The sequence below is a fragment of the Aethalodelphis obliquidens genome, unplaced genomic scaffold, assembly GCF_003676395.1.
Source record: "Aethalodelphis obliquidens isolate GAN/ISIS:26980383/991018 unplaced genomic scaffold, ASM367639v1 scaffold65, whole genome shotgun sequence".
NCBI classification, from domain to species: domain Eukaryota; kingdom Metazoa; phylum Chordata; class Mammalia; order Artiodactyla; family Delphinidae; genus Aethalodelphis; species Aethalodelphis obliquidens.
Window position 1 is genome coordinate 4,254,567 of NW_020838009.1, and position 15,843 is coordinate 4,270,409.

Sequence of the window (15,843 nt, forward strand, 5' to 3'; positions counted from 1 at the left end):
TCTCGGTTGACCTCCACCGGGTAAGCCTCCCTGGACCCGGGATGCCTTTAAAGTGGGAGGGAGGGGCGATCGATCGCTCGAGCCTCCTCTGACTGAGCCTGTGGCGGTCGAGCCGCGGGGATCGGCTGGGAATGCCTGGCGCGCGGAGCAGGTAGGACGCATGGGGCGGCCGGGCCGGGGTCGCGGGCGCTGGGCGGGAGGTGGGGAGAGCTGGCGGCTCGGGGCGGTGAGGCCGGGAGGGGGTGGGGGCGGGGACAGAAAGGGGGGAAAGGGGGGGAGGAAGGGAGGGAGGGGGCGGGAGGAGGTCAGCCGAGCCGGCGGCGGAGCCCCAGGTGCACATCCCAGGTGCGCATCCCAGGTGTGCGGTCGCGGCTCCGCGGGGAGGGCGGGCGTGTCTGAGTCCGAGCCTTAGTTTCGGCGGCCAGAGCTGCGGGGGGCGGCGGGGGCGGGGGGGCGTCCAAGCATTGGACAGATGCCCGAGACTTTGGGCGATTCTTTGTGCAGGCCTGTTAGGGCGGAATAGGCATTCTCTCTCCTGGAAAAAGTTAATGATGCGGTGCTTTTAAAAAAGGACCTGGCATAGTCAGATGTTCCCTTTTTAAAACGGCTGATTTTCGATCTTAAAGAGAAGTCTTAGAACTTATCCCCATGTCATTTCTCGGCTAAGGGACACACTTGAGGTCGCGTGGACAGCTGAGAGTAGGCCTTGGTCTTATGTTCCAAGCGCAGGGTTTTTCTCGTCCCATGGGATTCTGCCATTGCACGTTTTAGAGCTTACCCCCTCTGTTGTGGAATTCATAAAATGCTATTAATCCACATGCGTTTTATTTTGTAGGGAGAAGAAACTGACTAAATGAATAACATGAAGTCCAATAGAATCCTACTTTTTATCATTTCAATTCAGGGGAGTAAAAGTAAATCATTGCTATCTTTTCCTGCTGATTTCTTGTGTTTTACTACTTGAAACACCCAGCTTTTCTAATACTCATGATGTCTGTAGGGAAATCCTCAAAAAAAAGACCTCGAAGTTTATCAAGCAGCAAAACTAAAAAAAATGAATCTAACTCTATTATTGCGTTTTTTAACAATGTACCACCTGTTAAACTTGCCTGCCCCATTTGTAGTAAAATGGTGCCAAGATATGACCTAAACCGTCACCTTGATGAAATGTGTGCTAACAACGGTGACATCACTCCAGCTGACCCTGGGCATGCTGACTTAAGTTCAAATGTGTCCACAGTAGATTTGACCAATATTGCCTTAGAAGATGTAACGCCAGAGAAGTCGTCACCATCAAAGATCAATTTAACCCCTGGCCAAAGCGATTCAGCAAAAATGGGCATAAAACAGCAGACCAGCCCCTATTTTAAGAGTAATGATGACGCAGTGTGCAGAAGTCAAGATGGGCTGAGACATCATAATGTGAAAGTCATCCCTCTGGGAAGCCTGTCATCTAAATTGTCCAGAAGATACATAAAGGCTAAAAGATCAATAGATAAGAATGAGGGATTCGCCAATCAGAGTCCACAGAGTTTCTCGTCCACAGGGGTTAGGAGCCTGGTGGATCAGTGTTCAGAGATGGAAGGCCAGGATCAGCTTTTGGAGAATAGTTCTCAAAAGGAAAACATGTTTGCCTGTAATTCTCTGGAGGCACCAAGCACTCCCGAACATATTGTGGGAGGCTCTACAATAATGGAAGCTGAAGGCCTAACGGCTGCACAGGAATGTGGGAGATCAACTCTCACCCCCACCTTCTCAGATAATGCTCCCGTGTTACTTTCACCAGATTTAACTCTTGGACATAAATTAAAGTCTGCTTCAGAGGACCATCTTGCAAAGCAGGAGAGTATCAAAGGAACAGATGATAAAAGTGTTGAAAACTGTGAAGCAGGTGGTTGTGAAGAGGTAAAAATGACTTTTGTTTCACAAGCTCCAACCCAGTCATCACATTGGGAGGCAAAATCTTATAATTCTACACACGATGCTTCTATATGGAGTGACAGCCAAGCACTTCCTCCAGAGGGTGACAGTGGCTTAAAGAATGAAAGCACTGACCGAATTCCTTTGGAGCAGGGGTCAAGCTGTGATGTTTCCCGTGTAACAAGTCCAGCACCACCGGACCATCCTTACTACCTTCAGAGTTTCCTCGTGGTGCTGAAAGCCGTGTTTGAGAATGAAGAAGACAGGATGCTCTTTGATGAGCACGAGAAGGGCATTATAACTAAATTTCATCAATTATCAGGTATCTTGAACCTGTTTGCTTTCGAGGCTTTGTTTCCCCTTTGCTGCCCTGATTTGGTCTGAGATGTGATAGGCAGAAATCTCATGACCACAAGCAGTCAGTGTGGTTTTGGGAGTCCCCTGGGAGTACTCATGGGACCCACAGCCAATGAGAGTTCATCTAGAGAAAGATATGCCTGTGAAAGAGACAAGATTTTTGGGCCTGGTGATGTCTGCTTCTGCAGTATCATCCTTACAAGCTGTACTTTGGTTGTATTGGAAGCAGCTCTTTGTCCTGTTTTTGTATATTTGATGGTTGTAAAACAACCTTTCCCAGATTAGAAAAAAAAAATACAGTGTGATTTAGGAAAGTGTACTTTGCATTTCGGGCACGTAATCAAGCTGACTGTTAGGTGGTTTTGTTGTTTTTGCAGGCCATTTCCTCAAAAGTGAAAATAAAATACAGGGAAAAAACAAACCAAGGTATACTCAGGCATATTTTTTTCCTCCAACAATATTTTAGTTGCCTGGACTCTGCCTTTTAAAGTCAGGGTGTGCAGGAAGTGGAAACTTTCAAGCTAAATTGGTACATTAAAAACTTTTTTGGTCTTTTTTTCTTTTTAAATTTTGTAAATTAGTACGTTTAAAAACATGCCTCAGTTCCTTGGCAGCCGGTGGTGGCTGTGAGCCAATAGCGCAGGTTTGGAGCAAGAGCGCCCCCCCGCCGCCCCCCGCCCCAGCCCTTGATGGCTGCTCATCCAAAGGGCCTTGATGGCTCTGTGCAACTGAGTACCTCCTGAGTAGGAAAAGCTTACTTGGGGGCCACGCTGACCTCTAGTAATAGTAGCAGGCCTGAGTCCCAGTAGAGTAAAAAAAAGAAATCCTGAGTGTTACCAATAATGGTTAAGAGAAAGGCTTCGGTTTTACATTCACACAAGGAAACTATGGCTCTGCTTGTGTTAGTTTTTAACACGTGGGTGATACTTCTCTGCACAGTTCTTTTTTTTTTACATAATAAAAAAAATTTTTTTCTTTTCTTTTTTTTTTTTCTTTTTTATAAATTTATTTGTGGTTGCATTGGGTCTTCGTTGCTTCGCGTGGGCTTTCTCTAGTTGCAGCGAGCGGGGATCACTGTTCATTGCGGTGCACGGGCTTCTCATTGCAGTGGCTTCTCTTGTTGAAGAGCACAGGCTCCAGGCATGTGGGCTTCAGCAGTTGTGGCTTGCAGGCTCAGCAGTTGTGGCGCACGGGCTTAGTTGCTCCACGGCATGTGGGATCCTCCTGGACCAGGGCTCGAACCCATGTCCCCTGCATTAGCAGGTGGATTCTTAACCACTGTGCCACCAGGGAAGCCCTTTGCGCAGTTTATAAAGTGTCCACACAGCTTCCATCTCTACTTGCACTGGCCTCCCCCGATGTGGGTGTGAATGACCCCCACTGACTGTCGTATCCGGGGTGGTCACAGATCTTTGGTTGGGTGCTGCTTGCATTCATGTGAGCAATTGTTTGAATACCTGGTGGCCCCTGGCTTCAGTATGATTGAGAAGTAGGAGCAGTTTCCTAGTGTAAGTTCTGCAGATTCTTGTGGCTTGCTCTCCACAGAGAATCATCTACAGTGTCTCTGTTGTAAAAATAACTACTGCAAGTCGATTTTGCCTCTTTAAAGAAAAAAGGGAAATAAATGTTGAAGATGTAACAAATACAGTCATACCATTTTATTTTATTTTATTTTATTTTATTTATTTATTTTTTGTGGTACGTGGGCCTCTCACTGTTGTGGTCTCTCCCGTTGCGGAGTACAGGCTCCGGACGCGCAGGCTCAGCGGCCATGGCTCACGGGCCCAGCCGCTCCGCGGCATGTGGGATCTTCCCAGACCGGGGCACGAACCCATGTCCCCTGCATCGGCAGGCGGATTCTCAACCACTGCGCCACCAGGGAAGCCCCATTTTATTTTATTTTTTTAAAATTTTCAGCTGCGCCGTGCAGCATACAGGATCTTAGTTCCCCGACCAGGGATCGAATCCACACCCCCTGCAATGGAAGTGTGGAGTCTTAACCACTGGACCGCCAGGGAAGTCCCCATACCATTTTAGAGTTAGAAATTTAAAGATAATTTGGGTAATAGGAAAACTTGAGACCAGATTAATTAAATAGCTTGGTGGAGATCACTGCCTTAGAGATGGCCACCCCACCAAAGCTAGACTTTTTTTGGAAAATTCTTTTCAGATGATTTTCAGCCAAAAATAGAATAATGCATATTAAACCGAAAGGAGAGAACAAAATAACGGGAACCCTGGGGGGTTTCTCTTGAGGGAGTAGAAATGTTGATTAGAAAGTGGGGAACCCGGGTCTTAGGTTTTTAAATGGCCTATAATCATTACCAACTTCGGAACTTTTTTTATGGTTTATACACTAATTATTGAATACCTCATCGTGTTTAATCTTTTCACCAACTTTGGGAAGATGGTGTTACTGCCCACCCCCCCCCTTCCTTTTTATAATAGAAGAGAAAAGGGAGTCTCAGTTCCAAAGACTTGCACAACTGGGGGGGCAGGGCTGGCTTTGCGTCCTCATGCTTCTCCTGTCCTGCAGTGACGGGCATACAGGCCAAGGAGACATCGCCACGGGACTCTGTGTTTGAAATAAGTTACATCTTCCTAAGGAAGAAAACGATTTTCTTGGAAGATCCGTTGAGTCAGCCTCTGTGTATTTCTAACAGCCTGTTTTACTCACCTCAGTTTACAAAAGTAAATTATAGTATATGTTTTCGAGAAGAAATAGAAGGTTTTTCACTATTTTTGTCAACTTTGTTGCAGCTAGCGGTCAGAAGTTATATGTCAGACTTTTTCAACGTAAATTCGGCTGGATTAAGATGAACAAACTGGAATATGAAGAGATCTCCGCTGACTTAACCCCGGTGGTTAGAGAGTTGACGCATGCAGGCTTCCTGCAGACGGGTACGGTTTGTCCAGGGGAACCAAATTGAAAATCCGACGTAGGGAATCCAGTTTCTGCAGAATGAGGGTGATGTTAGTTTGGTGTCATCTCCTGACTGGTGCCTGGTAAATAGTAATTGTGTGTGTCTTTTTAAATTGAGTTTTGAATCTTCTTAGGACAACAAATTATTCATGTGTTGTTAAAGCCATCCTCAGCCTGAGTTAAGACTCCTAGGATAACAAAAGATTGCCTGCTGCTGTGTTCTGATGGTCCCAGGCTTAGTCCCGTAAAGTCACCTAGGGATAGATGGGTGTCTGGGTCCACAGGGGAAACTCATCCTTCCTGGCTGTCCTTCCAGCAGGAGCTTGACTCATCTTACCCAGTTTTCTCATCTTTATGATGGAACAAAGCTGGTTTGTTTGAAGCTAGTATCGCCTCTAAAACCTTAATTTGCCCCCCATGCATACACAGGCAGCTCTTATAATTTGCAGGTTGATTGTCTCAGGAATTGTTTCACTGATTTAAGCCCATGTGAATATGAGGTAACCTTGGTGGTCTCATCAGTAGCTTTCACTAGGTCCCTACATGTGTTGAGTACAATATTGTACTGGAAACGTGGGTATAAGGAGGATGAAAGATGTGAGTCCTGGGTTCAAGTTGTTCACAGTTTAGACTGAAATAGGGGAATCAAGCCAAAGCCAGACGGTTTCTGTGCGGCAGAGTTTGTAGTGCAGAGCAGTAAGTAAGTGCAGTTAGGGTGACGTGGTGGGCCTGGCTGGGGGGAGTGGGGAGCCTTGGGGGAGAGGCCTGGAGGCTCTGTGGATGTGAGGGCTTGTAAGGGATCAGGCAGCGGGACCCCGGGTTCCCTCACATCAGGCCATCAGGGGCACTGGAGAGCTTGTGTCCTCACCTGACCTGGAAGATTAGGTGCAGGTTCCAGAAATCTACAGCTGTAACAGGCAAGCCAGGTGAGCCTTGACTTACCTTTATTTATTTTTTAATAAATTTATTTATTTATTTATTTATGGCTGCATTGGGTCTTCGTTGCTGCATGCGGGCTTTCTCTAGTTGTGGCGAGCGGGAGCTACTCTTCGTTGGCTCGCGGGCTCTGGAGCGCAGACTCAGTAGTTGTGGCTCGTGGGCTTAGTTGCTCTACGGCATGTGGGATCTTCCCGGACCAGGGCTCGAACCCGTGTTCCCTGCATTGGCAGGTGGATTCTTAACCACTGTGCCACCAGGGAAGCCCTGAGCCTTGACTTACCTTTAAATGACAGTTAAGCAACAAAAGCAGAACCCCAGTGGCCTAACGCTGCCCTCAGTCCTGCCCAGGTCCCACCGTGGTCTGCACAGCCCAGTGGGGTGTAGCCCTGGCCATCCCCTCACTCTGCTCCCTGGGTGCTCTGGCTGAGTGCACCCCTCTTTCAGAGCCTGTGCCTGCTCCCACTCGGCTCACCCCCTCATGTCATCCAGCTCTGCTCCGTGTCACCTCATCAGGGACTTGCGTGACCACCTAGTGTCAAATACGGCCACCTCCCGCCAGTCCATTTTGCCTTGCCCAGCTTTGCTTTTCTTTCTTCTTTTTTCCTAGTTCATTCTTCCTCCTTTTATTTATTTATTTAAAAAAATTTTATTGAAGTATAGTTGATTTACAGTGTTGTGTTAATTTCTGCTGTACAGCAAAGTGATTGTTATACATATATGTATTCTTTTTATATTCTTCTCCTTATGGTTTATCACAGGATATGGAATATAGTTCCCCGTGCTATGCAGTAGGACCTTGTTTTTCATCCATCCTATATATAATAGTTTGCATCTGCTAATCCCAAACTCCCAATCCATCCCTCCCACCCCGCTCCCCCTTGGCAACCACAAGTCTGTTCTCTATGTCTGTGATTCTGTTTCTGTTTCATAGATATGTTCATTTGTGTCATATTTTAGATTCCACATATAAGTGATATATGGTAATCGTCTTTCTCTTTCTGACTTACTTTGCTTAATATGATCATCTCTAGGTCCGTCCATGTTGCTGCCAGCTTTGTGTTTCTTTGTAGCAGTTGTCACCCCTGACATTTATTATGCTAGGAGGTAAGCTCCTGTGGGCACAGATGCAGCTTGTTCACTGTATGCCATGGGCAGGTGCTACCTGGCAGGCAGTGTACACCCAGTGAGGACTTGCTGCCTGGAGGAAGATGGCCCTGCCCTAAGCTGTGGATGCTGTGAAGGCAGAGACCAGCCAGCTCTGATTCAGCTGCATCCCGGGGGTCAGGCTTGCTGTCTGGGTCCCCTAATAGTGTGATGCACACATGTGTGCCGAGCAAGTGACCCCATGAAAGTCTTCTCAGCCCCAGGCCTGTGTGGAGAGAGGACAGCTGATGAACAGTTGACTCTGACCTGCTCTGGAGAGGCCCAGCCGTAGGTTCTGTTGTGAGCGATGTACCAGTGGCTATCCATGTCGGTCTTTATTTTATTCAGATTTTCTTTTACTTCTTAGTGAGAAGTTCTGTTGTTTTATAACCTTTGTGAAATATCTGTTTTCTATAATTTTTAACAATCAGTTTGGCAAACTAAAATTTCTACAGTAGCATTTCATTTTATTTGCATGTGAATTTTCTTCTTAAAGTAAATAAATCTAGAAAACAGTAAGCTTATTTAAAACTACTTTAAATTTTTTTTTTTTTAATATTTCAGAATCTGAGTTGCAAGAACTGTCTGAGGTGCTCGAGCTCCTTTCTGCTCCGGAACTGAAAGCCCTGGCAAAGACCTTCCACTTGGTGAATCCCAATGGGCAGAAGCAGCAGCTGGTGAATGCGTTTCTCAAATTGGCCAAACAGCCTTCAGTCTGCACTTGGCGCAAGAATCAGCCTGGCATTGGTGCAGTGATTTTGAAAAGGTTTTGTGGCTATTGTTATAGTAAAAACATTTGAAATGTTGATAGCACGTATTTAATTTATTTATTTTTATTTATTTTTAAGCTGCGTTGGGTCTTCGTTGCTGCGCATGGGCTTTCTCTAGTTGCTGAGAGCGGGGCCTGCTCTTTGTTGTGGTGTGCGGGCTCTAGGTGCACGGGCTTCAGTAGTTGTGGCATGAGGACTCAGTAGTTGTGGCTCGTGGGCTCTAGAGCGCGGGCTCAGTAGTTGTGGCGCACGGGCTTAGCTGCTCCATGGCATGTGGGATCTTCCCGGACCAGGGCTTGAACCCATGTCCCCTGCATTGGCAGGTGGATTCTTAACCACTGCGCCACCAGGAAAGTCCTGATAGCACATATTAACTCTTATGATGGGTGGTACGTGTTTTCAGATTGTAATTGTTTTTTTCAATTGCAGTTAGGTTGAGAAGGCGGTGAACCATTATTATAAAGACTGGATTCTTTCTTGGTTTATTATTCCTAATTCTTAAGATACCACACTGATTTCTAGGACCAAGAAAAATCAGGAGGCAAGAGATTAGAGGCACTAGGCCCTTGGCAAATTCTAATATTTTATTATTCAAGAAAAATGCAGTTTTAACTACTATTCTTATAGGAGTTTGGAATGTCGGTCCCCTGGACCTCCTTGGGACTCTACATGGAGATGGAGGAGGAGGGTGTTTTCTGGCAGTCTCTGTAGGTGAATGGTCCTCAAGTAAATGGTGGTGTGATGGGAATCCCACCCCTGTGTCCTCTCGGCTGTGGTGGTGGCACTGATCTCTGCACGCCCCAGGGATGCCACTCTGCTTTTGACTTAATGGCTTTTGGGCTGGTAAGAAAGTGTGAGGTCCTCCACTAGACCAGTGGCTCTCAGCTGGGCGCGACTGTGCCCTCCAGGGGACACCCGGCATCGTCTGGAGTCGTTTTCATTGTCCTGACTAAGGTGGGTAGTGGGTGCTACAGGCATTTAGTGAACGGAGGCCAGGGATGCAGCTGGGCATCCTCTAGTTCACAGCCTGGGCATCCCACCCCCAGGAAAGAGTTACACGGCCCGGATGTCAATAGCGAAACCCTGCCGTGTGTGGTGTTGCAGTTGTTGGAGCCGGAGGGCCCTGGGCTTCACATGCCGCCTTACCAAGAGCCTTTGGTAGCGACGTTCTACATAAATACCTATTATTTCATCTCAAGTGTCACTGGAGTCAAGATTTGAGAATTGCTAGTGTCAAATAGATAACACTTTTATGAGTTTTCCTGGCATTTCACATGTTCAGGACCAGCGTAAACCCTATCCTGCTCTTTTATTGAGGCAAACAGTGCGTGAAATCATTTGCAGATACAATTTCATCTAATCCTCACCGTGTTCCTAGGTGGGACTCTGAGCCCCAGAGAGGTTAAGAAATGCTTTAAGTCACACAGTTGGAGGTGGGAGATTTGCTTCAGGCTTAGAATAATGCATGCTGTTTAGCTTGAAATAATTTGTGAAATCTGACATCCAAATGCTTAAAAGCCAGAGAGTTATTTCCATATCATGTATTTTTCAGAGCTAAAGACTGGGCGGGACAGTCTCTGAGAGTGTGTAGAGACCCCCGGGCTGTGTTCTCCCGGGTCCTGCTGCTGTTTTCACTGACCCACGAGGTGGAAGAGGAGGAGGCGGCCTGTGGTGGGCAGGGCCAGCTTTCTACGGTGCTGCTGGTCAACCTTGGCCGCATGGAGTTTCCCAGGTATACCGTCAGTCGGAAAACCCAAATCTTCCAGGATAGAGAGGATCTCATCAGGTAAGGGCGTGTTTGCTCTCTATGAAATCTGTGTATTTTAAAATTTATGTAGAAGGCTTTGTTATTATTTTTTGCCATCCACAACAGAAACATGAGTTCATAGCCAAAATCGTTGTTTTAAAAATTTTATTTATTTTTAAACTTTTGTCTGTGTTGGGTCTTTGTTGCTGCACGTGGGCTTTCTCTAGTTTCGGCAAGCAGGGGCTACTGTTCGTTGCGGTGCGCGGGCTTCTCTTGTTGCAGAGCACAGGCCCTAGGCACACGGGCTTCAGTAATTGTGCCTCACAGGCTCTAGAGCGCAGGCTCAGCAGTTGTGGTGCACGGGCTTCGTTGCTCCGCGGCCTGTGGGAATCTTCCCGGGCCAGGGCTCAAACCTGTGTCCCCTGCATTGGCAGGCAGATTCTTAAGCACTGTGCCACCAGGGAAGTCCTCACTTTTGATTCTTGATTTAAGGTTTATGACTCAAATTTAGCAGAAATTGATTCTGATATTTGATTTTAGGAAAGTTGTTTAAGTGTTGTGTAGTATGTGCTTTAAAAAATAAACTCTTGAGATTATTGTATCAAAACAGGGTCAGTATAAACTGATTTTAGCCCATTTTGCCATAGTTATCAGGAAATTCAATATCCTATTTGTGTTCAGTTAGAATAACTTTTTTAGTCAAATCTTCTAGTAAGAATATTTCTTCTGACTGTGCTTTCTTTCGTCTCATGTCCTTTTACATCTTTGTTTTTAGTGACTTGGTGCTATTCTCTTTGGTGAGAACTCTGAAGCCAGGTTCCAGTCTCTCTAATGAACCATGAATCTACTCTGTGCCTCAGTTTACTCATCTGCAAAATGGGGAGATAATAGTACATTCCCACAGATCTGTGCTGATACGTGAAGCGTGCTTAGAGCCTGGCCTGTGGGGATTGCTCAGTGCGTCTTAGTGGTAGAATTGTCATCATTACCGCGTATCTAAGGGAGGTTGCTTTTCAGTTCTATGGTTGACAAAACCATGGTTGACAAGTTCAAAAGTGGGGAGGCTAGGGAGAAAAAATAAACCATCATGTCTTTTTTTTAGAAAGTAGTATCCTATAAATGTTAAAAATAAGTCAACATTCTTTTGTTATGCAGAGGGCTGTAGCACGGAAATGAAATCTGGTTGAAGTGACTTCAGGAAGGGTGATTATACAACACCAGTAGTGTGACACCTGGCCTGAGGAACCTTTCCCACCACCTTGGTACTTGAAATAATTGATCCTTTCTTTTCTTTTCTCATTTATTCAGTGCTCATGGGTTGAGTGTTGAGTACCTATTACGTGCCAGGTGGTGGAGTTGCAGTGTGAACAGATAGGGTCTTTGCCGCCGTGGAGTTACGCTTTACTGGGGAAGACAGGAAAGAAAACAGAATAATATGATAACTGCGGGGCAGGCTGGAGAAGTCCTGTGTAGATAGTGTGAGGCAGAGAGTGTCCCCGAAAGGTTGGAATTGAGGCTTGAGAATGAGGAGGAGCCGGTCCTGCAGGGGTCTGGGTGCCCGCGCCCAGGCTCTGTGGGCAGGAGAGAGCTTGCTGACCTCTGGCCGGAACCTCAGGGGCCGTGTGAAGGGGAGGTTGGGCAGGACCGCAGGTCAGGGGACGCTGGGCCTCAGAGCCCCGGTGAGCCGACTGGGTCATATCCGCTGGATGGGGAGCTGGGGAAGGGGTTTAGGCAGGCGAGGGATCTGGTGCACGTTTTACAAAAGCGTCCCGTGGAGTGGCGGCTGGGGGGCGGCAGGAGACTAATTGAGCGTTGGTGGTCCGGATGGAGGTCTTGGCTGGGCTGGCAGTAGCGGGCATTGTAGAGAATTGAACGTGCGAGATGTTGGGGAGGAAAGGAGTGAGTTTTGGTGTGGGTGGTGGCGCCATCAGATGAGATGGGGGACGTGGGGGGGGGCTGGGATGCCGGGGGGGATGCCCCCAGCCCCATGACTGAAGCTGCTCCGTGTGGTACTGGGCATGCCGTCAGGAGCCCAGGACGGAGCTCGGCCTGGGGAGGAACTGGAGTCTCCAGCACACGGCCGGGAATAAGATCCCTGAGGGAGAAGAGGAGGAAGGAGCTTGGCAGCCAGCGCCCAGGGGTTGGGCAGCATGGAGGAGCCGCCCCCGGCGGCAGGGAACCAGGGGTGTGTGTGGTGGGAGGACCCGGAGAAGAAGGTGTGTCAGGATGGGGCTAGATTGAACGCCCGGAGGAAGGGCAGTGAGGTCGAGTGGGATGGCCCACGGGGGTGGGCGGTGTACCGCAGGAGCCGAGCGCAGGGAGGGGAAGGTCGGTTCCAATGGGCTTCGGAGAAGCAGCCCCTGCTGTGGCGGCAGGGCGGTCTAGTTCCCTGGTGTCTTAAGGGTAGGAGATACTCGGGGGTGTGGGTGTGTGTTTGTGCACGTGCACGTGCAGATAAACCCATAGAAAGGGAGAGGCAGTCGGTGGAGGAGGAGGAGGGGACCTCCTGGGCCCTGGAGCACCTGCGGGAGGACCGGGGTGTGGGCAGGGTTGAGGCTGCTGTGGTGGAGGCTGGGGACCCCTCGAGCAGGGCTGGGCCGAGGTGTGCGAGCACGTGCCGAAACCAGCCGGCCTGGCTCTGCGATCGTCTTCAGCACGATTCGGGGAGTTGGTGCAGGCCCAGAGGAGTGAGCGGCCAGGGCACCCCGACCAGGGTGGGGCTGTGGCCGGTGTGTGTTCTTCCCCAGGTGTGGTCTGTGGGCCTGCGGGACAGGAGGCGCTATGGCTGGGACAGGGACCGTGCTGGAGGTGGGGCCTTGGTGAAGGTGCGGAGCTGCTGTCAGCAGTGAACGAGCTGGAAGGATTGGGGGCGGGGATCAGTGGAGGAGATGCTCGAAGTCAGCATCTTGAGGGTAACTCGGTCCATTGGGGACAGAAGGTCTTAGTGGCCACGGGCACGTGGGTGGCTGAGAAGAGGTTGGAGAATCGCGTTATCAGGGAGGAAGGAGGTGGAGAATTCTGAAGTCGTGGCCATCGTGGCGGGAGACCCAGGGAGACCAAGGCAGAGGGGACAGGGACAGGGGTGGGGGGTGCTGGCAGATGCCCGCAAGGAGGAGGCGTGGGCTTCGGAGGTGGGGGCTTTCAAGGAGGAAAGGAGGATTTGGAGGCGGAGGTGGGAGGGAGGAGGATGCTTCCATCCGTCTGGGCCCTGAGTGAGGAGAGCTGTCCCTGCTTGAGGGGGGCTGCGGGGAAGCTGTGCTCTCAGCCAGGTGTACAGAGGGCAGGAGACAGAGATCGGGGTGCAGGAGGGATGCTGTTCTTGGCAGCGCGGGGGTTGCGGGGGAGGTTTGGGAGACAGGAGGGAGGGCTGGTGACCGTGCAGGCGGCGATGGCGGCACCGTGGGGCTGGCGCTGGGCTCAATGGGCTCGTGAAGAGGGGGCTTGGTTCAGGTGGGCGGGAGGGCACTCCTGCCGGTGGGCCAACCTCTGGGCACCCTCTCCCTGTTTCTCTTTCCTTATCGACCTTAGAATTGTCCAGTTGCACGTTATAAGAGAGTTAGATCGGGCTTCCCTGGTGGCGCAGTGGTTGAGAGTCTGCCTGCCGATGCAGGGGACACGGGTTCGTACCCCAGTCCGGGAAGATCCCACATGACGCGGAGCAGCTAGGGCCCGTGAGCCATGGCTGCTGAGCCTGCGCGTCTGGAGCCTGTGCTCCGCAATAGGAGAGGCCACAACAGTGAGAGGCCCGCGTATCGTAAAAACAACAAAAAAAAACAACAACAAAAAAAAGAGAGTTAGATCGAAGCGTTCATGAGCAAATTTTTATATTTAGAGGCCATTTCTTTTACTCTTTTTTTAAAAAAAGTTATTTTATTCCAGTATAGTTGACTTACAATGTTAATTTTTGCTGTGCAGCAAAGTGATTCAGTTCTACATCCGTCTTTTACTCTTACGTGATAGTGTTTGCACATATTGCTCGTGCGTGCTTTTTCTTTTAAGTGTGCGTCCAGAACACAATGACTGTGCCCTCGAAGCGTTAGAGAACTGATTGGGCGAATGTCTCAGGTGCACTGACAAGTTGTCTTTCTTCACTGAAGTGTGTTCATAACACTGCAGCATGGCCGTCTCCCAAAGACTGTCCCTGAAGTTATTTTTGAAAATCCCCAATAGTTCTCTTAGCTCGGGCAGCATCCCTCTGTCTGCCTCTGGCTCAATGATTAAATGACCAAACCTACGCTTGTGTGTAATTCTGAAGTCAGTTACCTGTTTACAAGGTTGCCAGATTGCTGAATGAACGAGCATCAAAAGTCAGAAAGGAAGCGCGGGTCAGTATTACATGCATATAACGAGATGTGTTATGTAATAGTGCGGTGTGAGTGTTTTCATCTTTCCGGTTGGGTAGCCTGTCTGAGTTTTTCTAGGCCACTCCCGTCGGGTAATACGTCAAATTATTACTGAGGTAAAATGTAACGCTCGTATTTTCAAAAGCAGAGTTAGACGTGGTGGACAGGATGTGGAATTTTGTGTGTCAGTGCTCGTTCACCCCTGAAGCTTGGATGGCCTGGCCCCCCCCCGCCTCCTGCAGGTACGCAGCGGCCGCGCACATGCTGAACGACATCTCCACCGCGATGGCCAGCGGGGCCTGGGAGGAAGCCAGGGAGCTCGCTCGGTGTGCAAAGCAGGATTGGGACGGACTGAAAGGCCACCCGTCCCTGAGGTGAAGTGGTTCTCGGGTCCCTGTCAAAGTTTACTGTCTAGCCGAGTTGTTCTAACTGCTTAGAACAACTAAGGAACTTGGGTTCCTGTCGGACAAAGGTTGGTAGCCTCTTCCGTGGAGGGCCAGCTAGGCAGTGGTCAGGCTCTGCCAGCCACATGCTCACTGGCCTCTGCTGTCCTGCTGTGAGCGTGCCCCACCTCCCTCCCAGCGAGTGGGCGGGGCTGTCCCAATGCAGGTGTGTTTGCAGACACCGAAATGTGAGTTTCATGTAATTTTCACAGGCCACAGACTATTTTTCTCCTTTTGACTTATTTTAACCATTTAGAAACGTGGAAATCACGTTTGGTTTGTATATATACGCTGGGTTTGTATAAAATCAGGTGGGAGTCCTGTGTCTGGCCCGAGGGCGGGCGTTTGCTGACCTCCAGCCCTCATTTCACACCGCTTTCTGGGGGACCTCGGAAGGGTGGCTGTGAGAGCGTAGATTTGTGGTGTAGAAAACTGCCCACGACAGGCAGTGTTCCGAATATATCTTCTTAAAAGGTAGGAATTCAGTCTGCTCTGTCACTTCTTGTGATTGTCTTACAACACATAAACAAAGCGCTAAACTGCTGGCGTACGTCTTTGTTCTAGATACCACGAGAAATTGCCACTCTTTCTCCGGTGTTTTACCGTTGGTTGGGTTTATACGAGGATTTTGTCCCGAACCGTTGAAATACTGCAGAGACTTCACATGTACCAGGTGAGTGCACAAGCCCCCGCCCCCGGCTCCTAGCGAGGGGGCTGGCTCTTGACTTCTCCCAAGTACTTGGTCAGCACACGGCGATGCAACGAGGGCCTGCTTCCCGTGGGCACCTGCCATCTCCTGGTCGGTAGGAAGACGGCCGAGGGCGACCTGCTGTTCCGCCAGCTGTGAGCTGACGCCTGTGCGCCAGGATGGCCAGGTGACGGTCAGAGCTCCGCAGGGAGCCGCTGATGGTCTCTGCAGCCTGTGTGACAGGGAGGGTCTCCCCAGACCCCTGAGGCAGAAACCTCACCTCTGCTTGTGTTTCCCTGGCAGCAGTAGTGGACGGTCTGGAAATAATTTATAATCACGAATGAGAAGTTCAGTCGTATCCCTCCTCGTATTAAACGTTGTGAGATTGCTGGAGTTAGCTTCTGTTGTGTTGACACTTGTGTAATTGAAACATGGTGTTTTACAAAGAGAATGTGCTAGGGCTGGGCCAGTGGGTCCCCCACGAGGGGTCTGTGGACCCGCCCCAGAGGCCCTGTGGGGTTGGCTTCGGGGAATCTGCGAGTGTGTCTGTGGGGTTTGTGCGTTTTTCTC

At 49.4% G+C, this 15,843-nt stretch overlaps 1 protein-coding gene across 10 annotated transcripts in view; it reads left to right on the forward strand.

Annotated features, from left to right (window-relative positions):
* Window positions 1–15,843, forward strand: part of FAN1 (FANCD2 and FANCI associated nuclease 1) — a 28,672-nt gene continuing 12,829 nt past the window's right edge. For 3 of the 10 annotated variants that reach the window (XR_003429247.1, XM_027089272.1, XM_027089275.1), the window contains exons 1-7: window positions 37–151; window positions 836–2,242; window positions 5,038–5,178; window positions 7,847–8,048; window positions 9,605–9,838; window positions 14,385–14,516; window positions 15,150–15,258. Coding sequence is in view for 8 of the 10 variants with exons in the window: in XM_027089272.1 (XP_026945073.1) it covers window positions 988–2,242; window positions 5,038–5,178; window positions 7,847–8,048; window positions 9,605–9,838; window positions 14,385–14,516; window positions 15,150–15,258 (2,073 nt within the window). In the remaining 2 variants the exon portion in view is untranslated. The other 7 variants (XM_027089269.1, XM_027089276.1, XM_027089270.1 and 4 more) reach the window with 6 other exon arrangements.